The sequence below is a fragment of the Elephas maximus genome, chromosome 5 (genome assembly GCF_024166365.1).
Source record: "Elephas maximus indicus isolate mEleMax1 chromosome 5, mEleMax1 primary haplotype, whole genome shotgun sequence".
In the NCBI taxonomy this organism is placed as follows: domain Eukaryota; kingdom Metazoa; phylum Chordata; class Mammalia; order Proboscidea; family Elephantidae; genus Elephas; species Elephas maximus.
The window spans coordinates 159,158,465-159,186,026 of record NC_064823.1 but is presented as its reverse complement, the minus strand read 5'-3'; the positions used below and the strand labels follow the sequence as shown (position 1 = coordinate 159,186,026).

The following is a 27,562-nucleotide window of genomic DNA, read 5'->3' as shown; positions in this document are numbered from 1 at the left end:
GACAGGCTATAAAACAAAATGAGACTAAAGGGGCACACCAGCCCTGGGGCAAGGACTGGACAGATGGCAGGAGGGGACAAGAAAGTGGGTAATGGGAAACCTGAGGTTGAGAAGGGAAAGTGCTGACATGTCATGGGGTTGTTAACCAATGTCATAAAACAATGTGTGTACTAACTGTTTAATGAGAAACTAGTTTGTTCTGTAAACATCACGGCTTGGGTCAGGTGCACTTTAGTCATCAAAGCGATCTTTGTTTTTCTAACACTTTAAAGAGATCCTTTAGAGATTTGCCCAATGCAATGCGTCCTTTGATGTCTTGACTGCTGCTTCCATGCGCATTGAAGTTAGCTGGGGAGTTAGCAAGGGAGTTGAAAAGGTATCATGGTCAGGTAGAAAGGATGTGGATTTTAGAGTCAGGCAGAGCCAAGTGTAGATAGTCAGCTACAAGCTAAAGCCTTGGGCAGGTTATTTAACTGCTCTGATTCTCTTTTTTTTCATTTGTGCAATAGATTAACAAAGATGCCCATTCCCTACTTTCCAGCTCAAGGTACTCTGCCATGCTCAGTCCAATAATGCAAACGTGGGAGCTACTTCCCTGTGAAGTTAAGAGTTCTGGGGATGCACCCATGGGCTAGCAGGATGGTAGAATAAAGCCTCGTAAAAGAAAAAGCGTCTTTCTAGCTGGCAAGAGGAGGGCCCTTAACACAGACAGGGCAAAATTCTCATTCTTGTGAAAACTGGCCCAGGCACAGGGTGTAGGCATTGTGACTGCACTCATATGGAGACTGGGAGCTGGGTCATTGAAGAGCTCAGCTTAAGTGGACTATTGTGCACTTGATTATTGCCCCTTGTATCAGTCTTCTCTTAGCACGCTTGGCACCTGCCTGACAATAGCTCCACTGGGACCATTTTCCTAGCTCTTGTCACCTGTCAACAGAACTACTTTCTCCTCCCTTATACCCCCAACCTCCTGTGCTTCTTGTCCACGCTCTTTTCCCTATTATACCAAAAACCAAATTCTCTTCTGTTGTCCCAGTAGTCCTTGAGGACCAACCTGGAAATGTCTCCAGAGTTTATTAAACCTAGAACCTAAATATTAGCTGCAGGAAAACCTGTTCACTATTTTTAAAAGACAGAGAAGGCTCATTCTTCAAAAATTACAACTACCTGAAGCAACATCCCCTTCTAGGAGGGAGGAGAAATATCTTCATTCATTTTGCAAACATTCCACAAATGTTTAAGGGACTCTCTTCTTGGCCTAGGAAATACATAAGGAAATAGGAAGTCTCATAGGCTTAACTGTCAGAAAGGCTCTCTCCATCTGGAGGCAAGATGACAACAAACAGCTCTAGTTTCACCATTTCTTATAATGCAAGATCTCCTTTTAAGAGACATACAGGTACCCCACAAGGGCTCTGTTCTTGCTTGGGTCACTGTGTCTAGGTGTACGGTGTCCTGTGATTTGCCAGCCTTGACAATGTACGAGTCAGGAACATGTGATTGGCAGTCCAAGGAAATAACATAGATGGTGGGGTGGGCAGGGCAGTTCCCTAAAAAATGGATACAGGGTAGATAATAATAACAGATACGTATCATACAAAGCCATGCATTTTATACTCCATTCCCATTGGTCCATTTCCAAGATTCCTATTCTGTTTTGTAGATGAGGAAACTGTGGTTCAGAGAGGCTAAGTGACTTATACAAGCCACCAAGTCGGCAAGTGGAAACACTGAGATTGAAACTCAAGTGGTTTTACTTTCCCCAATATACCAAGCTAACAGGCATTCCTGAAATACCTGTTGCCTTGAATATTCACTGGGACAAGGCTATAGAGGGCCTTGAATATGCAAATAAGCCTTAGAAACTGAATTTAATAGGTAAGTCACTAAATCTTTTTTTCAGGGAAGAGTTCTTAATTATGCCTACAAAAATAAAAACCAGTTGTAAAACCCGGTCCTTGAATGCAGTTGTATTTGGAAAAATTTCCCTTTCAGTGGTCTTTTGAAGGAAATTAAGTGCATGGCGAGATTCACTAATTTTCTCCAAATTAAAATAGAAAGACTTTAAAAAAGAAGACTATTGCATTTTCTGACTATGTGGAATATACACTTGTTTCAGAAATGACAAACAATATAGAAGCATACTAAGCAGAAAATCAAAGTTCCCCAAGAAATATAGCCACTATTAACACGTTGCTGTGTATTTTGGGGACCTTCTTCTAAGCATACAGGAACATATGTACATATGTGTACTTTCTATACAGTAATTTTTACAAAAAATAGGATACTGTACAGACTGCTCTACAACAGAATACTATGGAGACCTTTCCATAACAGTAAAAATAGATCTAAAATTGTCTTTTACGCATACCAAAGGTTGTAAAGATGGCACAGGACCGGGCAACATTTTATTCTGTTGTATATAAGGTCAGTATGAGTCAAAGCTGACTCGAAGGCAACAACAATAATGTTCCTTTACTTCGCTTTGCCTAAATTTATTTAATCAGTTCCCTAATGAAAAATACTGAAGTTATTTCACAGTTGCACTTTTGCTACTACAAATAACATCACACTGAATATTCTTTTATGCATATCTTTGTTTACTTGTGCGTTTCCATAGGATAAAATTCTGCAAGTAGAACTGCTGGTCAATGGTTATAGACATTTTAATTCTTAATACATATTGCCAAACTGCTCTCCAAAGTAGTTGTTCCAGTTTTCCTTCTCCCACCTACAGTGTTTAAACACATTGCTGTCGAGTCAACTCCAACTCATGGCGACCCTACAGGACAGAGTAGAGCTGCCTCATAGGGTTTCCAATGAGCAAATGGTAGATTCGAACTGCCGACCTTTTGGTGAGCAGTCAGATGCCTAACTACAGCACCATCAGGGCTCCCAACAGGGTTTGGAGAGTGCTTGTCTCTGCATACACTCCCTGGATACTTTTCAATTTTTACCAATCTAATAAAGAACAAGTGAGAGCTCATCGCTGCTGTTTGTACTTTTATGACTACCAGCAAAGCTTAACTTATTACATATGTTCGTTGACCATTTGATTTCTTCTCTTGGAATTGTACAATTTTTACTATATTTTATGGGGGGTTATTTTTAAGAACAAAAAGTAGAGAATAATAAACTTAAACTATGGACATCCTCAAATTACAGGTATTACTGTCAAAGTTATATGGCCCACAAGGAACATTCTCTTTTACATCACATTCACCTGGAGAACACATCATTTGCTTAAAATCGAATTCTACACGGCTTGTGGCATTCGCAGGGAGTAAGCTGGTGAGTAGACCTCTTTCATGTCCTTGTGATGAAACAGTGTCAGCACTATTCAAGTGTGACGTTGGTATGCAGCACCATTACACTCATACTGGATAGAAACTTATTAAAGTCCTGAGTCCAGATCTGGGCGCAGCTACTAAAGAGGGAGTTGGAGAGCTTGGAAAGGGTTCAAAGGAGAGCCACGGAGTTGATTAAAGGGTTTGAAAATAAGAGCTGTGAGGGAAGGTTAAAAGAACTGTGATTATTCAGGCTTGAAAACAAGTGAAGGCTGAAGGGTGAATTAATAATGGAATCCTAATAAATAAAACTCTTACACAGTAGATGGTGACTGGCTACTTTCTAACTGTGCTGAGAACAGACGAAGATAATCTATACTTTATCATAAGAAATTTAGTTATAATTCCCTGAGAACATTCATCAAATTTTCTCAGTGCCAAAGGTATTTGCCTAACGAACTTTATGTTCAGGAAGGTAAAAGCATGCTTTCAGGTCAGTAGGCTACCACTCACTGTGTTCTCTTTACAAAGAAAAACCAAGTAGAACAGTTAAGAGTGGTAGTGAGAAAGAGAGAGACAGAGAATAAAGTAGTACTCTACATGCCAAAAACTGCGTTCACTAAAAAGGGAGAAGGAGGGGGGAAGGAGGGAGAGAAATGGGAGGAAATAAGAAGGGAGAAAGTAAGGAAAAAAAGAGTAAGCTGTTGTAAAAACATTGCGTTTCTTCCTTTTACTGTTTGTCCAGAGGATCCATTTAGATATTCGGGTTGGAGAACATGACCTTGATGCAGCCATTGCTCAAGCAAAGGACAAAGTTAATGAAGTCGGCTTCAGGCTTGAACGTCTGATTGAGCAAATTGACCAAATAGTCAAAGAACAAAACTATCAAAGGGTCAGTTTGCCTATTCAGCTTATTTTATCTCTTCCTGCCAGGAACACTTTCCAGCGACAAGGCCTCTGGAGCAAGGAAAGAATGAACCGCCTGTTCCTCTGTCTCTCTGAGCTAGAACTACTCAGACACGCAGGGGTTGGGAAAGAGCCATCTCTCGCTCTGTCTGTGGACTTGAGCTCCCCATGGGAAGGAGACTGCAGCTTATTCATCTTTTTACTTGCAGTGCCCAGCAAAGTGCTCAACAGCACAGAGTACGAGCTTAATAAATGTGTGTTACAGAGTGAATGGGTGAATGCTCCCACATTCAGCCTTTCGGCAATGCAAATACCACCCGTGTATCTGTGGAGGCACAAGAATACCCACCTTCTAAATCAACATCACGTTCTTGTTACGACATTGTATGTTTACCCAGTCACTGCACTCAGTGGACTCTGGCCAGACGTGGGCTCAGATCCCTCTCTATCACTTACTAACCTCTGTGTCATATCTAAGGCTTAGTTTCCCTATCTGGAAAATAAAATAAGGACAGGTGTGATAATTAAATAAGGCATGCAAGTGCCTGACACAGTGCCCAGCATAAAGTAAGGTAAGGACCCAAATGATGAGAATCTATCATTACTGGGTAATGTACCATATAAATGCTCACTTTGCCTGATGGCACCAAGATAAAATGAATGCAGTCATAGCTATCCTACACCAAATGCAAAAAATGTGTTTTATAAGGTTGAGTCTTACTCTCTGGTGCTTGCTTCTTGCTTAGAAAATCAGATACTTTCTACTTTGGTATAAGATATTAAGTTGGTAACATTAAATACCTTGAATGTATACAGCACCTTCCCCCAAACCCTTGGGCTAAGTACTTTAAGTAACTAAACCTGTCTATTTCTCTTCTGCATAGGACCGTGAAGAAAATTTCCGAATGACCAGTGAAGATACAAATAGCAATGTTTTATGGTGGGCTTTTGCACAAATATTAATCCTGATCTCAGTTGGAATTTTCCAAATGAAGTACCTTAAAGACTTCTTTATAGCTAAAAAGCTTGTTTAAGATATTAATAAAGGCAAATAACTACCTGCTAATTTGCATGTGTGTGTTAATAAACCAAAGGGCACGTAAAAATATGTATTATTTGTACGCGACCTCAAAGACATCAGGCTTTGAAATCAAATTTCTATTTGATCAGCAATGGAATATTGATAAAATGTCATTTAGCAACTAGTTTCTAAATGGTATAGAGAAGCACATCATTTCTCACTTCAAACAGTATAGATCAGCACTGTCCAAATGAAATTAAATGTGAACTAATATGTAATTAAAAATTTTTTGGTTACCACATTAAAATTAACAAAAAGTAAAGATAAAATTAATGCTAGTGACGTGTCGTTGTTAGTCCCGTTGAGTCAGTTCTGACACATAGCAACCCTGTGCACAACAGAACAAAACAGCGCCCAGTCCTGCGCCATGCCCACAATCGTTGTAATGCTTGAGCCCATCGTTATGACCACTGTGGCAATCCATCTCATTGAGGGTCTTCCTCTTTTTCGCTGACCCTGTACTTTACCAAGCATGATGTCTTTCTCCAGGGACTGATCCCTCCTGACAACGTCTCCAAAGTATGTAAAACGTAGTCTCATCATCCTTGCTTCTAAGGAGCATTCTGTTTGTACTTGTTCCAAGACAGATTTGTTTGTTCTTTTGACAGTCCATGGTATATTCAATATTCTTTGTCAACACCACAATTCAAAGGCATCAGTTCTTTTGTCTTCCTAATTCATTGTCCAGCTTTCTCATGCATAAGGTGCTATTGAAAATACCATGGCTCAGGTCAAGCGCACCTTAGTCTTCAAGGTGACATCTTTGCTTTTCAACACTTTAAAGAGGTCTTCTGCAGCAGATTTGCCCAATGCAATGCATCTTTTGATTTCTTGACTGCTGCTTCCATGGGAATTGATTGTGCATTCAAGTAAAATGAAATCCTTGAACAACTCCAGTCTTCTCTCCATTTACCATAATGTTGCTTATTGATCCAGTTGTGAGTATTTTTATTTACTTTATGTAGAGGTGCAATCCATACTGGAGGCTGTGGTCTTTGATCTTCATCAGTATGTGCTTCAAGTCCTCTTTATGTTCAGCAAGTAGGGTTGTGTCATCTGTATATCGCAGGTTGTTAATGACTCTTCCAGCAATCCTGATGCCCTGTTCTTCTTCATATAATCCAGCTTCTCAAATTATGTGCTCAGTTTACAGACTGAATAGATATGGTGAAAGGATACAACCCTGACGCACACCTTTCCTGACTTTAAACCTTGTTCTGTCCAAACAACTGCCTCTTGATCTATGTACAGGTTCCTCATGAGCACAATTACGTGTTCTGGAATTCCCCGTTCTTCACAATGTTATCCATAATTTGTTATGATCCACACAGTCGAATGCCTTTGCATAGTCAATAAAACACAGGTAAACATCTTTCCGGTATTCTCTGCTTTCAGCCAGGATCCATCTGACGTCAGCAATGATACCCCTGGTTCCATGTCCTCTTCTGAATCTGGCCTGAATTTCTGGCAGTTCCCTGTCAATATACCGCTGCAGCCACTTCTGAATGATCTTCAGCAAAATTTTGGTTTCATGTGACATTAATGATATTTTTCGATAATTTCCACGTTCGGTCAGATCACCTTTCTTGGGAATGGACATAAATATGGATCTCTTCCAGTCGGTTGGCCAGGCAGCTGTCTTCCAAATTTCTTAGCATAGACAAGTGAGCACCTCCAGGACTGCATCTGTTTGTTGAAACATCTCAGTTGAGATTCCATCAATTCCTGGAGCCTTGTTTTTCACCAATGCCTTCAATGCAGCTTGAACTTCTTCCTTCAGTACCATCGGTTCCTGATCATATGCTACCTCTTGAAATGGGTGAACACTGACCAATTCTTTTTGGTATAATGACTCTGTGTATTCCTTTCATCTTCTTTTGATCTTTCCTGTGTTGTTTAATATTTTTCCCACAGAATCCTTCACTATTGCAACTCGAGGCCTGAATTTTTTCTTCGATTTCTTCAGCTTGAGAAATGCAGAGTATGTTCTTCCTTTTGGTTTTCCATCTCCGGCTCTTCACACTTGTCATTATAATACTTTACTTGTCTCCTTGAGCTGCCCTTTGAAATCTTCTGTTCGGTTCTTTTACTTCATCATTTCTTCCTTTTGCTTTAGCTACTTGACATTCAAGAGCAAGTTTCAGAGTCTCTTCTGACATCCATTTTGGTCTTTTCTTTCTTGCCTGTCTTTTTAATGACCTCTTGCTTTCTTCATGTATGGTGTCTCTGATGTCATTCCACAGCTCGTCTGGTCTTCAGTCATTAGTGTTCAACACGTCAAATCTATTCTTGAGATGACAACTTCAAGAGGAATGGCATTGCATTCATCAACAAAAAGAACATTTCAAGATCTATCCTGAAGTACAACACTGTCAGTAATAGGATAATATCCATATGGCTACAAGGAAGACCAGTTAATATTACTATTATTCAAATTTACGCACCAACCACTGAGGTCAAAGATGAGGAGACTAAAGATTTTTACCAATGTCTGTAGTCTGAAATTGATCGAACATGCAATCAGGATGCTTTGATAATTACTGGTGATTGGAACGCAAAAGTTGGAAACAAAGAAGAAGGATTGGTAGTTGGAAAATATGGCCTTGAGGATAGAAATGATGCCGGAGATCGAATGATAGAATTTTGCAAGACCAACAAGTTCTGCATTGCAAATACCTTTTTTCACCAACATAAATGGCAACTATACACATGGACCTCACCAGATGGAACACACAGGAATCAAACAGACCACATATGTGGAAAGAGATGATGGAAAAGCTCAATACCATCAGTCAGAACAAGGCCAGGGGCCAACTGTTGAACAGACCATCAATTGCTCATATGCAAGTTCAAGGTGAAACTAAAGAAAATTAGAACAAGTCCACGAGAGCCAAAGTATGACCTTGAGTATATCCCACCAGAATTTAAAGACCATTTCAAGAACAGATTTGATGCTAGTGACATATTTAACCCGAAACATCAAAAATGTCATCTTAACATGTTATCAACATAAAAATTATGATTGAGATATTTTACATTCTTTTTTTCATACTGAGACTTGGAAGCCCCACTAGTATTTTACACTGATGGTAAATCTCAATTTGGACTAACTACATTTCAAGGGCTCAATGACCACAGGTGACTCATGGCTACTGTACTGGACAGACCTGTTATACATTCGTGTGTGTGTATCATAAAAATGGAGCCCTAGTGGCACAGTGGTTAAAAGCTTGGCTGCTAACCAAAAGGTTGGTTAGCAGTGATCCTTGGAAACCCTATGGGGCAATTCTACTCTGTCCTGTAGGGTCACTATGAATCAGAATCGACAGCAGCGGGTTTGACAGAACAGGTCAAATTTTTATGATAAAACATTTGCCAATTCAACATTTTTCGGGTGAACAATTTAGCGATAACATTTATATTAATCATGGTGTGCAACCATCACCTTTAACGGCTGCCAAATTTTCCATCACTCATTGTTTCCCAAGCTCCCCCTCCCCCCCTCCGGCACCACTGGTAACCACTAATAAACTCTGGTCTCTATACATTTGCCTATTCTTGTTATTTCATATAAGTGAGATCATACAATATTAGTCCTTTTCTGATTGACTTATTTCACTGAGCATAATCTTTTCAAGGCACATCCATGTTGTAGCATGTATCAGGACTTAATTTCTCTTTATGGCTATGGAGCCATGGTGGCACAGTGGTTAAAAGCTCAGCTGCTAATCAAAAGGTCAGCAGCTTGAATCCACCAGCTGCTCCTTGGAAACCTTTTCAGGCAGTTCTACTCTTTCCTGTAGGGTCACTATGAGTCAAAATCGGTCCCACAGCAATGAGTTTATGCCTGAGTGATATTCCATTGTATGTATATGCCAAATAAACATCTGTTTATTTCCACCTTTTGGCTATTGTGACTAGTGCTGCAAGGAACATTGGTGTACATGTATCTGTTTGAATCACTGCTTTCAAGTCTCGTGGATATTTACCTAGGAGTGGCATTGCTGGGTAATATGGTTAACTCCGGAGGAACTGCCAAACTGTTTTCCACAGCAGCTGTACCAATTTGTATTCCGACCAGCAAGGATGAGTTCCAAATTATCCACATCCTTGTCAATATTTGTTTTCCATTTTTTTTTTTTATCTTAGCCGTCGTAGTTGGAGTGAGATGGTATCTCATCGTGGTTTTGATTTGCATCTCCCTAATTGCTAATGGAAACCCTGGTGGTGTAGTGGTTAAGTGCTATGGGTGCTAACCAAAAGGTTAGCAGTTCAAATCCACCAGATGCTCCTTGGAAACTCTATGGGGCAGTTCTACTCTGTCCTATAGGGTCACTATGAGTCGGAATCGACTTGACAGCAACGGGTTTAATTGCTAATGATGTTACCTCTTCATATGCTTGTTGGCCATTTGTATATCTTCTTCAGTGAAATTAATCTAGTCAAGTCCTTATCTGATTTTTTAATTGGGTTGTTCCTTTTTTGTTAAGTTGTAGGAATTCTTAATATATTCTGGATATTAAACCATTATCCAATATATGGTTCCCAAATTTTTCTCCTCTTATGTAGGTTGCTTCTCTGTTGTTAAAGTCCTTTGTTGAACAATAATTTTCAATTTTGATGAAGTCCAATACACCTATTTTATATTTTGTTGCTAGGATATACAACTTTTACCTACAGCATTCCTGATCTGAAACAGTTACCCTGAATCTCTTTTTCCTCTTGTTTCCCCGTAAGGATAGCAACCTATCTCTAACACAAGCAAGTGACCCAGAAGCTTTCTCTGAACCAAGTCTTCCTCAGGGTGGTTCCCTCAGGCTCTGGGACAGGTCCATGGCTGCACCTCAGTGGAACACCACTCATGCCTTAATTGGGGGAGGTGAACATTATGTGAAGAGTGTCAATTTTATAAAAAGTAACCTCCATCTATATCTTTAACTTTTTTTTATTTTAAATAATGATGAGCTCACAGGAAGTTGCTAAAATGATAGAGTCCCTTCGCCCAGCTTCCCCCAGTGGTAATTCCATCCATTAATTTTTGAAAGGTAAACAATCTCCCTTAAGTCGGGACTAGGAATGTGTGTTAGAGCCAATATCGGCCTCTGCCCTTGTCCAGTTCTTTCGTAGAGTCCCATGATCCTGTGTCCGCACAGTCCCCCGGCCTAGTCTGCTCAGTGCACCGTAGCCCGCGGGGCCCCGTGCTCATCCTGTCTGCCTGCCCTGTAACCACCCCAGCTCACCACTCTGTCCTGGCCCTCCCCGGCCACAGCCTCACCTGCCTGCGGAGGAGAGGAGCGGCGGTCTCCTGAGGCACCCCGTGCCGCCCCGCCTGGCAAGCTAACCTGCAGCGGGGATGCTGGGACATCTCTTCAGGACGATTGCCTCGCGCTCCCTCAGCTCGTGCACCACCATCCCGGCGTGCCCCATTGTTGGGCCGCGTGGGGGGGGGGGAGGACGGATCACTCCACAGTGTTCCACAGAAGAATCCTTGAGGATTGCAATGATAGAATGGAAGAGACCACGTCCTCATTTTCATCTCCTTCCTCCCCTACTTCCAGCCAAAACAAACTCCTACTCCCCCAAAAATCAAACTCATGCCTCCCTCCCTTCCCAGGTTGGTACATTCTGACCACTTCAAGTTTTGGCGGGAACAGGCACGGTGCGCTGATGCGCAGGCCCAAGCTTGAACGTCTGCAAGTGCGCAGGCGCAGAATTGCCCGCCCTCGGCCGGCCGGAAGCGGCTTTAGCTGCCTCCTTCCGGCCTCACCTAGTCGTGGCACCGGAGGCGACCGCGGCGGTACAGTCTTGGGCCCAGCATGACCAGCCGGGTGTTTTGCAATCGTTGCTTCCAGCCGCCCCACAGGACCTCACGCTTCAGCTTGACCAACTGCGGGCACGTGTACTGTGACCTCTGCCTCCACAAAGGTCAGCGCAGATGAGGGCCCTGGTGGCAGGCCCGGGACCCCAGAGCCTCCAGCGCTGAAGGCTTCTCGGGTGGGAGCCGTTCGCGGGTGGGGGCCGTCCCCGTGGCGGGAGCCACACGAGGGGACTGTGGGAGAGGGACGCTCCAACTGGGTGGTCAGGGTGTCCCAGCGCGTGGCTCCCTGTGGACTTCAGGGGAAGCAGAAGCCAGCAGGTCCCTCGATGGGCGAATGGTTGGAGAAACCCGCTCTTGAGCCTGGGAAACAGTCTGCTGGTCTTACGTTTTAATATAAATACACATTTTAAAATGTATGTAGTATGTGTAACACTTAATTGTCTGATAGGACATGGACCTTTTTCCGTGTTAAAATAAGTCGTGGCAAAAAAGGAAAAAAAAATGTGTTTTCGTCATTTTTAAGACTGCATAATGTATCTTTTAGTGACTGAACCATAATTTAACTGATTCCCTTATTAAAAGATATTTATGTTTCCTAATATTTTGCTGTTAAAACATCATTTAGATGAACAGCCATGTATGAAATATTTGTTTACTTGGTTTTCTTTTTGGATATATTCCTAGAGGTTGACTTGCTAGACTGAGGGATTGCATATTAAGACTGTTATGTATTACCAAACCGCCCTCCAGAAAGGGCGTGCTAATTTGTATTCCCAGCGTCCATATGGGAGTGCCTGTTTTTCTCCCCTGTTTTGCATCTCTTATTACAAAACCAGTTGCCATCGAATGATTCTGACTCACGGCGACTTTGTGTGTGTCAGAATAGAACTGTGATCCATGGGCTTGTCAGTGGGTAATTGATCACCAGGCCTTTCTTCCAGCCTGCCTCTCAGTGACTCCTTTTGGTTAGCAGCTGATTGAGTTAACCGTTTTCACCACCCGGGGACTCCTATCTTTCATTATCGACCTTCATTTTTTTTCTTCGTGTACTTATCGACTGTTTACACTCTTGCTGATTGTCTACGCAGGTCTTTTCATGACTTTTATTGAAGTGGATACTTTTTTAAATTTTTTAATTTATTTTTTGTTGTATTTTAGATGAAGATTTACAGAACAAATTAGTTTCTTATTACACAGTTAATACACATATTGCTTTGTGACATTGGTTGCCAACCCCATGACACGTCAGCACTCTCCCTTCTCGACCTTGGGTTCCCCATTACCAGCTTTCCTGTACCCTCCTGCCTTCTCATCCTTGTCCCTGGGTTAGTGGCCCCTTTAGTCTCATTTTGGTTTATCTGCCTATCTAATCTTTGGCTGAAGGGTGGAGTTAAAAGGGTGTTCAGGGGCCATATTCTCAGGGTTTCTCCAGTCTGTCGGACCAGTAAATCTCATCTTTTTTTCTGAGTTAGAATTTTGTTCTACGTTTTTCTCCAGCTCTGTCTGGGACCCTCTATTGTGTGTGATCCCTGTCAGTAGTGGTAGCCGGACACCATCTAGTTGTGAAGTGGTTACTGTTTTATTGATTTGTAGGTGCTGTTCATATTTTAAGGAGTCCGTGCATGGGGTTTTGCATGGGGCAAACAGCTAAGCACTTGACTACTAGCCAAAAGGTTGGTGGCTTGAACCTACCAAGAGGTACCTCAGGACACAAGCCTGGTATTTTGCTTCCTAAAGGTCACAGCCTTGAAAACCCAATAGAGCAGTTCTACTCCATATACCCAGGGTTGCCTTGAGTCAGAATCAGTTCAGGGCAATTAACAACAACAATATATATTTAGTGTCAACCCTTTTGCCTATCAGTTGCAAATAATTTTCTGTCATTTCACTTAATTTCCCCAGCTTGAACACAACTTTTAGGTTTTTATGTGTTAGATCTGTTAATCTTTTATTCAATGGCTTCTGGCTGTAATCGTGCATAAGAGAAATTTCTGCATTCCAGACCGTTCTTCTAGCAGAATGAGCAGTAGATAGAGGGGCAGGAACATATTGTCAAGGGTGGTTTTTTGGGGGATGGGGATGACTTGAACATGTTTGTAGATAGAGAGGGAAGGAGACAATTCTGGAGATTGTTAGAAGGGGGTCCGCCCATTTCTCAAAAAGGATATATTTTTTTTAGCACATTCCCTGGGCTAGCTGCTACTGATACAGAGATGGTTGTGAATACACCAATGAAGAGGTTAGGCATGGTGGGTGGGGGAAGATGCCTCCTTTTAGGCAGGAAGGAAGGAGAGAAAATTCTGTTGTTCTGTGGCAGGTAAGTCTAGAGGAGAGGGCAGGGAGATTGATGGAAGTGGGGCTTCTTTTTTCTCATTCAATAATATGAGGGAGCTTGTTTGAACACCCCACACAGGGAATAGCTAAAAAAAAAAAATAATAATACCTCTACCAAGAAAAAGTGGAAGGATTTCCCAGTGGTGCTTCATCATCATTGAAACCCATAATCCCCTTTTCAGTTAAGCTGCATTTCTTTCCAGTTCTTAGCTGCCTTGGGCCAAAAGAAGAGAAGACAGCAGTTGGACTTGCCCAGGTTCAGGCATTGGCTGGGCGTGTCCCAGGAAGGACAAGGAATGAGGCAGCTGTGTCACTGACATGGTTGGCTACTGGGTCCCAGCTAGGTGTATTAAATGAATGAGGAAACCATCTGTCCAGAATGTCTGGGTACCTTGTGGTATTGTAGAAGTGGGACAAACAGGGACAGGACAAGGCTTAATTTATCTGTTGGGTGAGGTTTTGAGGAGCTGTTTTCATTTTGAATAGTTAGAATTCTCAAATTAAGATATGACTATAAATCCAATTATTAAAAAAAAAAATCAGCAGTTAAGTGCTCAGCTGCTAACCGATAGGTCAGCAGTTCGAATCCAGCAGCTGCTCCTCGGAAACCCTGTGGGACAGTTCTACTCTGTCCTGTAGGGTCGCTATGAGTTGAAATTGACTCGATCTCGATGGCAGTGGATTAATGGGTTTGGTTTTTTATTTGTTTAAGATAGGAGTAAGTCCAAGTATTGTTGATTTTTATAGTTGTTTGGTTTAGGATAGATTTAAGTCTAAGAATTGTTGATTTTTGGACACATTTGCAAAGCAGGGGGAAAAACTATTTTTAGTTAAGTAAGTCTTTTCAACTGTATCCATACCCATAGTTTCATCCACTATCTGAATATGAAAACATTTGAGTGCTAGAATCCTGCATATTTCTTGGAGAACCACTGTAATTTAAAGTTTGTGCTTCTTTGTGTTTAAAAGCACTAATCAGTATAATATAATAACGCTTGCTTTTATTTTACAGGTAAAAAGGATGAATGCTTGATTTGTAAAGTTCCTTGTCATACAATTTTACTTTCAAAACATGTAAGTTGAAATCTGTAGCCTACTAATCACAGTAGTATTTCCTTTTAAATTTGAAATTTAATTTTAGTCATTTGTAGTGTCTAAAATTTTCATTAATTTTGGTAGATTAACTAGAAATTTTTATAAGATAATAAACCAAAGTACAATTAATATTTTTTTAGAACCTCAGTTAAAAAAAAAAGCAAACCAGACCCAGTGCCGTCGAGTCGATTCCGACTCATAGCGACCCTGTAGGACAGAGTAGAACCCCCATAGAGTTTCCAAGGAGCGCCTGGCAGATTCAAACTGCCGACCCTTTGGTTAGCAGCTGTAGCACTTAACCACTATACCAGCAGGGTTTGTTTTTTAGCCAACCCCAAAAAACGCACACCCACTGCCGTCAAGTCGATTCTGACTCATAGAGACCCTATAGGACAGAATAGTACTGCCCCATACAGTTTTCAAGGAGCGCCTAGTGGATTTGAAGGGCAATTTTTTTTTTTTTAGAGGCTGGTTTTTTCAAAAGGGTCATATGCAATTAAGAGCCCTGGTGGTACAATGGTTAAGCACTCAGCTGCTAACCAAAAGGTTGATAGTTTGAACCCACTAGCCACTCTGCGAGAGAAAAGACTTGGTGATGTGCTCCCATAAAAATTACAGCCTAGGAAATCCTACGGAACAGTTCATTCTGTTCTGTAGGGTCGCTATGAGCTGGAATCAGGTCAACGGCACACAACACCAGCAATGTGTATAATTGATATGGTCAATCCAGAAGTAAGTTTACAATTGATTACTGCTGCAGGAGGCTTCAGACATACCTATAAAATGCATTAATTTACTTGTTACCCTGTATAACTTTAGTTACAAATGTCTTCTTGGACACCCAGGCTCCAAAATGTTATTTGAGTTGATGTTTTAAAATACCGTAATTTTTCCTAATTACCAATATAATAAAAAGTTAAACTCAATTCATACAGTTGAGAAAATTGTAATAGAGAATGTGAAATTCGCCCAAATCTTATGTGCTGATGATGACAATGGCCAGAAGTTCAGTACCTATTCTCCATGCATTATTGTTATTTATCTTTTTACAAAAATGATGTTTTCTCAGTTGACATTCTATTTTGGGCACATCCACACTCTTCTTAAAAATGACTTCACAGTATTTCACACTTTTCCTATTGATGAACCTTGGGATTTTTCAGTTTTCCACTATTTAAGACAATGCTTTTTACCAGTATCTGCACACTTATAGGAATATTTATGTAGCACAAATTCCTCAAAATAGAGAAAACAAAAATCCTCACAACTGGACCAATAAACAACATCATGATAAACAGAGAAAAGATTGAAGTTGTCAAGGATTTCATTTTACTTGGATCTACAGTCAACATCCATGGAAGCAGCAGTCAAGAAATCAAGTGGTGCATTGGATTGGGCAAATCTGCTGGAAAAAAAAAAAATTTTTTTTTTTTTTTTCCTGCAAAGGACCTCTTAAAAGTGTTGCAGAGCAAAGATGTCACCCTGAAGACTAAGGTGCGCCTGACCCAAGCCATGGTATTTTCAGTCACATCATATGCATGTGAAAGCTGGGCAATGAATAAGGAAGACCGAAGAAGAACTGACGCCTTTGAATTGTGGTGTTGGTGAAGAATATTGAATACACCATGGACTGCCAAAAGAACAAACACATCTGTCTTGGAAGAAGTGCGGCCAGAATGCTCCTTAGAAGCAAGGTTGGGAGACTGTGTCTTACATACTTTGGACATGTTGTCAGGAGGGATCAGTCCCTGGAGAAGGACATCATGCTTGGCAGAGTACAGGGTCAGCAGAAAAGAGGAAGACCCTCAGTGAGGTGGATTGCCACAGTGGCTGCAACAATGTGCTCAAGCATAACAACGATCGTAAGGATGGTACAGGACGGGGCAGTGTTTCGTTCTGTTGTGCATAGGGTTGCTGTGAGTTGGAACTGACTTGATGATACCTAACAACAACAACAATGTATTCCCAGAAGTGGAAAAGCCAGGGCAAAAGATTTAAACATTTAAATTTTTATAGAAATTGCCCTATTCTCCTCCAGATATCATGATGCTGCTTATTGGTCCATTTGTGAGGGCTTTTGTTTTCTTTGTGTTGGAAGTGTAATCATACTGAAGGCTGTGGTCTTTGATCTTTATCACTAAGTGCTTCAAATCCACTTTCAGCAAGCAAGGTTGTGTCATCTGCATATCGCAGGTAATTATTGAGTCTTCCTCCAACCCTGATGCCCTGTTCTTCTTCGTATAGTCCAGCTTCTCATATTATTCGTTTAGCATACCAATTGAATAAGTATGGTGAAAGGGTACAACCCTGGTGCACACCTTTCCTACTTTGAACAGCACCTGGTGGCATAGTGGTTAAGTGCTACAGCTGCTAACCAAAAGGTCGGCAGTTCAGATCTACCAGGCACTCCTTGGAAACTCTATGGGGCAGTTCTGCTCTGTCCTGTAGGGTCACTATGAGTGGGAATCAACTCGATGGCAGTGGGTTTGGGTTTTTGGTTTTTTTTTTTTTTTTAGTATCCTTTTGTTCTGTTTGATAGACTGCCTCTTGATCTATGTACAGGTTCCCCATGAACATAATTAAATGTTTGGGAATTCCCATTCTCTGCAATATTATCTGTAATTTGTTACGATCCACACAGTCAGATGCCTTTGCATAGTCAATAAAACAAAGGTAAACATCTTTTTGATATTCTCTGCTTTCAGCCAGGATCCATCTCTCATCAGCATTGATATACCTCATTCCACTTCCTCTTGTGAATCCAGCTTGAATTTCTGGCAGTTCCTTGTTGATGTACTTCTGCAAACGCTTTGAATGATCTTCAGCAAAATTTTACTTGCATGTGATATTAGTGGTATTGTTAATTTCAGCATTCAGTTGGATCATTTTCTTTGGAATAAGCATAAACATGAATCTCTTCCAGTCCGTTGGCCAGGTTGGTGTCTTCCAAATTTCTTGGCATAGATGAGTGAGAACTCCCTGCATATACAGAGAAAGAGAGATGTTTATCTCAAGGAAATGGCTCTCGTGGTTGTAGAGGCTGGCAAGTTCCAACTCTGTGGGTCAGGCATCAGGCTGCAGGCTTCTCCTGACTCATGTAGCTGCAGGGGCTGACAAATGCAAGATTGGCCGATAAGATGGCAGGCTGCTGGCTCGAAGGATGCAGAGATCAATGAATCCAAAGATCCCCAGGCAATAAGGCAGGTCCCTGGCTCAAGTCCCAAGAACTGGAGGTCAGGTGATGATTAGCCAGATGCAGGATCTAGAGCAAGAAGAGGCCAGCAAGTTTTGCCAGAACATCCATGTATGTTGGACACAGGCCATACCTCCAAGGAAACTGTCCTTATAACTGTTTGGCTGATCACATCAAATCACATTGTGGAGGTAATTACATTGTATCACAGAATGGAGAATAACTACATAATTACATAACTGCCAAACCACTGAGGATCATGTCCCAGCCAAGCTGACACACAACCTTAACCATCACAGTCCACCCCTTATCTACTTGGCACCTGTACACATACTCCTTAAACCATGCACAATCTCTAAATAAAAACAACTACAAAGTCACACTTGGGCCTAACATGATACAACTAACATGTGTACAACCAAAAATGCACTAGCCCCATTTACGTCTCATATTTTATGAGGGAAGAAAAAAATATTTGATGCACGCATAAGAGGAAGAAATACTCGTGATAATTACAGTTCTCCTTTCTGCAACTAGTCACAGGGTCATAACTAGAATTTGGAACTACTTTCTTCCACCACCCATCCGTATTCCCTTTACCCTCAGCAAGCACCTCAACTGATCATAGGTCTTTGCCTGGTGGGGTGACCAAAACCTTCATGCTTGAAGGGTCTGGGCCATTAGTAGGCATTTCAGAATTGGATTGCTGTAGTTTTCCAACGGTGGGCTCAAACATAGCAGCGTTTGTGAGGATAGCACAGGACCGAGCAGTGTTTCTTCTGTTGTGCATAGGGTCACTCTGAGTCAGAACAGACTAAATGGCACCTAACAGCAACAACAAGTTGTCCATTGACTTTAATCCAGGGCATGGTAGTACTAAGAGATGCCCTAAGGGATCTCCTGTATTCCACACTTACTCTTCTTTACCTCCATTGTTGTTAGGTGCCGTCGAGTCAGTTCCGACTCATAGCGACCCTATGCACAACAGAACGAAACATTGCCCAGTCTTGTGCCATCCTTACAATCACTGTCATGCTTGAGCTCATTGTTGCAGCCACTGTGTCAGTCCAGCTCGTTGAGAGTCTTTCTCTTTTCTGCTGACCCTGTACTCTGCCAAGCATGATGTCCTTCTCCAGGGACTGATCCCTCCTGACAACATATCCAAAGTATGTAAGATGCAGTCTCGCCATCCTTGCTTCTAAGGAGCACTCTGTTTGTACTTCTTCTAAGACAGATTTGTTCATTCTTCTGGCAGCCCATGGTATATTGAATATTCTTCGCCAACACCACAATTCAAAGGTGTCAGTTCTTCTTTGATCTTCCTTATTCATTGTCCAGCTTTCATATGCATATGATACGATAGAAAATACCATGGCTTGGGTCAGGCGCACCTTAGTCTTCAAGGTGACATCTTTGCTCTTCAACACTTTGAAGAGGTCCTTTGCAGCAGATTTACCCAATGCAATGTGTCTTTTGATTTCTTGACTGCTGCTTCCATGGCTGTTAATTGTGGATCCAAGTAAAATGAAATCCTTGACAACTTCAGTCTTTTCTCCGTTTATCATGATGTTGTTTATCACGATTGGTTGGATCACCTTTTTGTTTTCTCTATGTTGAGGTGTAATCCATACTGAAGGCTGTGGTCTTTGACCTTCATTAGTAAATGCTTCAAGTCCTTTTCAGTTTCAACAATCAAGGTTGGGTCATCTGCATAACGCAGGTTATTAATGAGTCCTCCTCCAATCCTGATGCCCCTTTTTTCTTCATATAGTCAAACTTCTCATATTAATTGCTCAACATACAGATTGAATAGGTATGGTGAAAGAATACAGCCCTGACACACACCTTTCCTGACTTTAAACCAATCACTATGCCCTTGTTCTGTCTGAACAACTGCCTCTTGATCTGTGTAAAGGTTCCTCAAGAGCACAGTTAAATGTTCTGGAATTCCCATTCTTCACAATGTTATCCATAATTTGTTATGATCCACACAGCAGAATGCCTTTGCAAAGTCAATAAAACACAGGTAAACACCCTTCTGGTATTCTCTGCTTTCAGCCAGGATCCATCTGACATCAACAATGATATCCCTGGTTCCACATTCTCTTCTGAAACTGGCCTGAATTTCAGGCAGTTCCCGTTGATACACTGCTGCAACTGTTTTTGAATGATCTTCAGCAAAATTTTGCTTGCCTGTGATTAATTAATGATATTGTCCTATAGTTTCCACATTCATTGGATCATCTTTTTGGGGAATAGGCATAAATATGAATCTCTTCCAGTCAGTTGGCCAGGAAGCTGTCTTCCATATTTCTTGGCGTAGATGAGTGAGTACCTTCCCGCGCTGCATCTGTTTGTTGAAACTTCTCAATTGATACTCCATCAATTCCTGGAGCCTCGTTTTTTGCCAGTGCCTTCAGAGCAGGTTGGACTTCCTCCTTCAGCACCATCAGTTCTTGATCATGTGTTACTTCTTGAAATGGTCGAACATCAACTAATTCTTTTTGGTATAATGACTCTGTGTATTCCTTCCATTGTCTTTTGATGCTTCCTGCATCGTTTAATATTTTCCCCATGGAATCCTTCACTATTGCAACTCGAGGCTTGAATTTTTTCTTCAGTTCTTTCAGTTTGAGAAACGCTGAGCATGTTCTTCCCTTTTGGTTTTCAATCTCCAGCTCTTTGCACATGTCATTATAATACTTTACTTTGTCTTCTTGAGCCGCCCTTTGAAATCTTCTCTTCAGTTCTTTTACTTTATCAATTCTTTGTTTTGCCTTAGCTGCTCGGTGTTCAAGAGCAAGTTTCAGAGTCTCCTCTGACATCCATCTTGGTCTTTTCTTTTTTTTCTTTCTTTTCAGTGACCTCTTGCTTTCTTCTTGTGTGATGTCCTTCCACAACTCATTTGGTCTTTGGTCACTAGTGTTCAATGCATCAAATCTGTTCTTCAGATGGTCTCTAAATTTAGGTGGGATATACTCAATGTCATATTCTGGCTCTCGTGGACTTGCTCTAATTTTCTTCACTTTTAGCTTGAACTTGCATATGAGCAATTGATGGTCTGTTCCACAGATGGCCCCTGGCCTTGTTCTGACTGATGATATTGAGCTTTTCCATCATCTCTTTCCACAGATCTCCATTAAATAATATCAATCCAGTTCCCCCTTGATAATCAGTATCAGTCACACTAGCCAATACAGTAACTCCCTTCTTGTCCTGCTGATCCAGAGGCATGAGGAGCCCAAAGTGACCAGGTGGCATCCTTGACTTCCAGTTCAGTGGAATCGTTGTTGTGTCTTTTGGTGGGAGCATTCTTTCCTTTGGAATTAAGACATATAGACCAGCAGAGCATAGGGTAGTGAGGACAGGAAGCAAAAATTTTGTGAGTGGGTCACTAGGGATAATAGTGAGTGGTGCCACTCCCATTTCTACCTCTTGATTCCTGGACCCTTGAATCCTGGCTATGGGAGAAAGCACCGTACATTGGACACTGGTTTAGAACATATACAAAAAAAAGAAAAAAAAATTTTTTTTTTCTTTATATACAGCCTCTGGAAAAACATTGTCCCAACCCTGCAAGCCATTGCCATCTAGCTGGTGCCATATTATTTCTTTAGAAGTCCATTCCATCATTCTGTCAAGCCAGCTGCTTCAGGATGATGGGGAACATGGTAAGATCAGTGAATTCCATGAGCGTGGGCCCATTGCTGCACTTCATTTGCTGTGAAGTGAGTCCCTTGGTCCAAGATGATGCTGTGTAGGATGCCATGGCAGTGGGTAAGGCATTCTGTAAGCCCACAAATGGTTGTTTTGGCAGAAACGTTGCTTGCAGGGGAGGAAGATCCACATCCAGAGTGTCTATTCTAATAAGAACAAAATGCTGCCCTTTACGTGATGGAAGTGGTCCAATGTAGTCAACACGCCATCAAGTTGCTGGCCGATCACCTTGACGAATGATGCTGTGTTGGAGACTCAGTGTTGGTCTCTGCTGCTGGCAGATTGGGCACTCAGCAGTGGCTGTAGTCAAATCAGCCTTGGTGAGTGGAAGTCCATGTTACTGAGCCCATGCATAATCTCCATCCCTGCCACCATGGCTACTTTTTTCATGAGCCCATTGGGCAATGATAAGAGTGGCTAGGGGAAGAGGATGGCTGGTTTCCACAGAAGACATCATCCTGTTCACTTGATTGTTGAAATCCTCCCCTGCTGAGGTCACTCTTCAGTGAGGAGTCAACGCAAGACACAACATACCTTCACTTCTTTGGCCTGTTCAGAGAAGTCTATCCACATTCCTCTTCCCCATGCATCCTTGTCTCCAGTTTTCCAATCATGTTCCTTCCAAGACCATCCCCCCAAACTGTTGGCCACAGCTCATGAATCAGCATACAGTCACACATCTGGCCATTTTTCCTTCTAAGTAGTGAACAACCAGGTGCAGTGCTCAAAGTTGTGCCCACTAGGAGGATTTCCTTCACCACAGTCCTTCAGAGAGGTCCCAGAAAGGGGCTGTAGGGGTGCTGCTGTCTGCTTTCAAGTGGTGCCTGCATACCGCACAGAACCATCTGTAAACCAGACACAAGTTTTCGCTTCATCTGATTGTAAGGAACTCCCCGTGAGGCCATAGGTTCAGACCGGGAGAGGGTAGGTAATGTGACAGGACTGGATACCATGGATATTTGGGCCACCCCTCACGCAACTTATTTGTGCCTTCAGGTCTTTTCTGGGCCTGAATTGTATATACCACTTCCGTTTAATGATGGAGTGCTGCTCTGCCATACAGTTTTATGGCTCTGTGGGCCAGGCAACATCTAGTTCATGATGGTCACCTCAGGCTGCATAGTGACTGGTGACTTGGTGGTCTGTGGTGAGGCCTTTAGTCTCGACTAAGGCCCAGTAACAAGCCAAAAGCTGTTTCTCAAAAGAAGAGTAGTTATCTGCAAAGGATCACAGGGCTTTGCTCTGAAATTCTAAGGGTCTGTGGTGTGATTCTCCAATAGGGGCCCGCTAACGACTCCAAGAAGCATCTCCATCTGCCATTGACACTTCAAGCACCATTGGATCAGCTGGATCATATGGCCCAAGTGGCAGAGCAGCTTACTACAGCAGCCTGTACCTGTTGCAGAGCCATCTCTTGTTCTGGGTCCCACTCAAAACTAGCAGCTTTTCAAGTCACTTAATAAATAAGCTGCAGTAGCATACACAAATGGGGATATGTTGCCTCCAAAATCCAAAGAGGTCCACTAGGCGTTGTGCCTACCTTTTAGTTGTGGGAGGGGCCAGATGCAATATATTATCCTTCACTTAGAAGGAATATTGCAGCATGCCCCACACCACTCGACCCCTAGAAATTTCACTGAGGTGGAAGGTGCCTGAATTTTTGTCGGATTAATTACCTACTCTCTAGCATGCAAATGGGAATTCCAGAGCACTTAATTGTGCTCATGAGGAACCTTTACATAGGTCAAGAGGCAGTTGTTCAGACAGAACAAGGGGCTACTGATTGGTTTAAAGTCAGGAAGGGTGTGCGTCGGGGTTGTATTCTTTCACCATACCTATTCAATCTGTATGCTGAGCAAATAATATGAGAAGCTGCACTATATGAAAAACGGGGCATCAGGATTGGAGGAAGACTCATTAACAACCTGCGTTATGCAGATGACACAACCTTGCTTGCTGAAAGGGAAGAGGACTTGAAGCACTTACTAATGAAGATCAAAGACCACAGTCTTCAGTATGGATTACACCTCAACGTAAAGAAAATAAAAATCCTCACAACTAGACCCATGAGCAACATCATGATAAACGGAGAAGAGGTTGAAATTGTCAGGGATTTCATTTTACTTGGATACACAGTCAACAGCCATGGAAGCAGCAGTCAAGAAATCAAAAGGTGCATTGCATTGGGTAAATCTGCTGCAAAGGACCTCTTCGAAGTGTTGAAGAGCAAAAATGTCACCTTGAAGCCTAAGGTGTGCCTGACCCAAGCCATGGTATTTTCAATCATATCATATGCATGTAAAAGCTGGACAATGAATAAGGAGGACCGAAGAAGAGTTGACGCCTTTGAATTGTGGTGTTGGTGAAGAATATTGAATATACCACGGACTGCCAAAAGAATGAACAAATCTGTCTTAGAAGAAGTACAGCCAGAATTCCCCTTAGAGGCAAGGTTGGTGAGACATACTTTGGACATGTAGTCAGGAGGGATCAGTCTCTGGAGAAGGACGTCATGCTTGGCAGAGCACAGGGTCAGCGGAAAAGAGAAAGACTCTCAACGAGGTGGATTGACACAGTGGCTGCAACAATAAGCTTGAGCATAACAATAATTGTAAGGATAGCTCAGAACTGGGCAGTGTTTTGTTCTGTTGTGCATAGGGTCACGATGAGTCAGAACCGACTAGACGGCACCTAACAACAAGCATACAAATGCTTTACCAGCAAGTCCTGAGTCACTGACATTTCTTCCTTTCTAAGTCCAATCAGCATAATATCATGAATGTAATGGAATGGCGTGATGTCTTATAGAAGGGAAAGGTGATCAAGGTCCCTGCAGACTAAATTAAGACAGAGCTGGAGAGTTGATATACCTTGAGGTAGGACAGTGAAGGTGTATTGCTGGCCTTGTCAGCTCAAGGCAAACTGTTTCTGGAGTCCCTTCAAAGCCAGAATCAAGAAGAAGGCGTAGGCAACCTCAGTGGCTCCATACCAGGTACCAGGAGATGTATTTGCTCAAGCAGTGAAGCCACATCTGGGACAGCACCACCTGTTTAAGTTTACAGTAACCCACTATCATTCTCCAGGATCCATCTGTTTTTTGCACAGGCCAGATAGGCGAGTTCAGTGGGGTTGTGGTGAGAATTACCACTGTTGCATCTTCAAGTTCTTGATGGTGACACTAATACCTGCAATTCCTCCATTGCTTTTGGTTACTCTTTTCCCTAAGTAGGGGCAGTTGTAATGGCTTCCACTTAGCCTTTCCTACCATAATAGCCCTTATTCCACTTACTGGGGATCCAGTGTGGAGGTTCTGTCAGTTGCAGAGTATATCTATTCTGATGAGGCAGTATGGAACTGGAAAAATCACTACAGAATGAGTTCTGGGACCCACTGGACCCACAATGAGATAAACTTGAGCTAAGATTTCCATTAATAATCTGACCTCTGTACGCCCCCACTCTGGTGGACTACAGTGATATTTTGGGTCTCCAGGAATTCGTGTCAGTTCAGAGCCAGTATCCAGGAATCCCTGAGAAGTCTGATTATTTCCTTTTCCCCAGTGAACAGTCACAGTTGTAAAAGGCCATAGATCCTTTTGAGGAAGGCTGGGAGAAAGATTAACAGTATAAATTTTTGGCAGTGCAGCGGGGCCCTTCTGCAAGGGGACCTGACCTCCCCTTCATTCAAGGGGTTGTGGGTCTATAAACTTGCTGTAGTGTAGGAATTGATTGAGGGGCCGTGACTCTCTATTCTGGTGATTTGAGTTAGACTGCTGTTCACTTGACCCAGAATTCTTCAGCTTGTACAAATCAAGTAAATATTTAGTAGATTTCCTATCTGTTTCACTTCTGGGGACACCGTGACTAATTAGCCAACGCCATAACAATTCAGACTATTCTGATCACTGCTTTGACTGTGATGTTCATTACAGTAACCATGCCCACCTTGTCTTTGTTGATTGAGTGCTGCTGCTTGGGCTGTACCATGAGTTCCTATCAGCCCCATTGTAGTTAGGTGTCTTAATTCAGTTAGGGCAGTTCCCACTGTCAAATCTGACTTACATAAGATAGCGATTGCAGCAGGCTTCAAGGGTGCCAGGGCTCGCTTCACAAGTTTGTTTCTCATCCTTGGGGCAAAAAGTGTGTTTTCTGGGCACCCCATGTGTGAGTCCATGGTTCTAAGCTGATAAATCGATTCTAGCATGCCAATTTCCTTAAGCCTCTGGATACCTTCCTCTGCGGTGTCATGGATTGAACTGTGTCCCCCAAAGATGTGTGTCAGCTTGGCTAGTCCATGATTCCCGGTATTTTGTGTTTGTCCACCATTTTGTCATCTGACCTGATTTTCCTGTGTGTTGGAAATCCTACCTCTATGATGTTAGTGAGGTGGATTAGCAGCAGTTATGTTAATGAGGCAGGACTCAGTCTATAAGATTAGATTGTGTCTTAAGCCATTCTCTCTTGATATATAAAAGAGAGAAGTGAGCAGAGAGACATGGGGACTTCATACCACCAAGAAAATAGTGCCAGGAGCAAGTGCGTCCTTTGCACCCAGGGTCCCTGTGCTAAGAAGCTCCTTGTCCAGGGGAAGATTGATGACGTGGACCTTCCCCAGAACCAAGAAAGAAAACCTTTCCCTGGAGCTGGCACCCTGAATTTGGACTTCTAGCCTCCTAGACTGTGAGAGAGTGAATTAATCTTCGTTAAAGCCCTCCGCTTTTGGTATTTGTGTTATAGCAGCACTAGATGACTAAGACTTACAGAATACCAAGGCAGGTCTGGTACTTTAACTTGATTTAGTGTCGGTCACCACATAATCAGTGCTTCAGCACACCAACCAAATAAACTATTAGATGCTTTCCCAAGCTCTTGAGCTTTAACATTGAATGAAGGATCTGTGCTTAGTGGACCCACATCAGTAAGCTCAGACTGATCCAACTTCATGTTCGTTGTACATTTTACCCAAACCCTTAATAGCCATTCCCACACATATTCCCCAGGTGTCTTTTTGTATAAGAAAAGTCAAGCAGTTCTTTTGGAGTGTAGCATACCGCCTCGGGTCATACTTTGTACTCCACCTTTTGGGGCTTGGTGGGACTTAAGACTAGTTATAGGTCTAGAAGCAGAAATGGGTGGTGGGGATGTGTTCTGAGAACATTCAGCAATGTCTTGTAAGGTCTATGCCCTAGGTGATGACGCAGACACAGCCCCAGGTGATATCTCAGACAAAGGCTCTTCAGATACAGCTAGGTTATCTCCTCAGATGGGGATGCAGGAGTCAATGGTTTTACTGGAGAGGGTGGATTAGCAGACAAATATGGAGTAAGCTTTTCAAATGGGAGAGAGAGGGCTGGTTCTATTGGCAGGAGTGATCCAATGGAATTTAGGGGCTCAGTGTCCCCATCTTCCTGATTATCTGCCCATGTGTCCTCATCCCAAGTTTCAGGATCCCATTTTTTCCCAATAAGTGCCTTCACTTTACATATCATTTGAGGTTGGGAATTCAACTGACATTGTAATTCAGCCACTCTTACAATAAGATTCTGGGTTTGGTTTTTGGTGGCATTGGCTCTGTTACTACAAGAAATAAGGCTTTCAGGGCACAAGTGGCAACTTTGAGGTCTATTATGTGGTGCTCAGGTTGTGACCCTGAAGCCCTGAGCTCATTTCTTCCTTTCACCACTTTGTCTAGCGAAAGTAGGACCAACCAGCCAGCTTCCTTATACTTCTCATTCTGATAAAATTGTAGAAAAGTATCAAACGTGATCACCCAGAGCCTCATCTCTCACCAATACTTTTGCATATTTCTATTGCCACCTCACACCATGGATTAGAAGTGCCATCTTTACTGTTGGAAGCAGAGTCATCAACATCTTTAAGACTAGCCAGAGTTGAGAACCAATTTAGAAAACTCATCCTCACAATTTTCTGTCTTTTGACCCCACTGTCAGTACCAAATGTCTTAGGCTGAGTTCTCTAAAGAAGCAAAACTAGTGAAGCGTGTTTTATTTGATATACGTATATACATGTATATATATTAACATATATGTGTACATATATACCAAATAGGAAGAGAGAGATTTATCTCAAAAGAAACGGGTCATGAGGTTGTAGAGGCTGGCAAGCTCCAAG

The 27,562-nt window shown here is 42.2% G+C and overlaps 2 protein-coding genes across 2 annotated transcripts in view; both read left to right on the top strand.

The window, feature by feature from the left end:
* The window catches only part of LOC126077325 (transmembrane emp24 domain-containing protein 11-like), a 29,495-nt gene extending 24,268 nt beyond the window's left edge, over window positions 1–5,227 (top strand). Inside the window, exons 3-5 of the mRNA XM_049886560.1 lie at window positions 3,166–3,291; window positions 4,033–4,179; window positions 5,078–5,227. Of these exons, the coding sequence (XP_049742517.1) occupies window positions 3,166–3,291; window positions 4,033–4,179; window positions 5,078–5,227 (423 nt within the window). The remainder of the gene's footprint in view (window positions 1–3,165; window positions 3,292–4,032; window positions 4,180–5,077) is intronic.
* A 5,863-nt stretch (window positions 5,228–11,090) lies between these two features.
* Window positions 11,091–27,562, top strand: part of RNF212 (ring finger protein 212) — a 90,867-nt gene continuing 74,395 nt past the window's right edge. Inside the window, exons 1-2 of the mRNA XM_049885317.1 lie at window positions 11,091–11,199; window positions 14,439–14,500. Coding sequence (XP_049741274.1) covers window positions 11,091–11,199; window positions 14,439–14,500 — 171 coding nt within the window. The remainder of the gene's footprint in view (window positions 11,200–14,438; window positions 14,501–27,562) is intronic.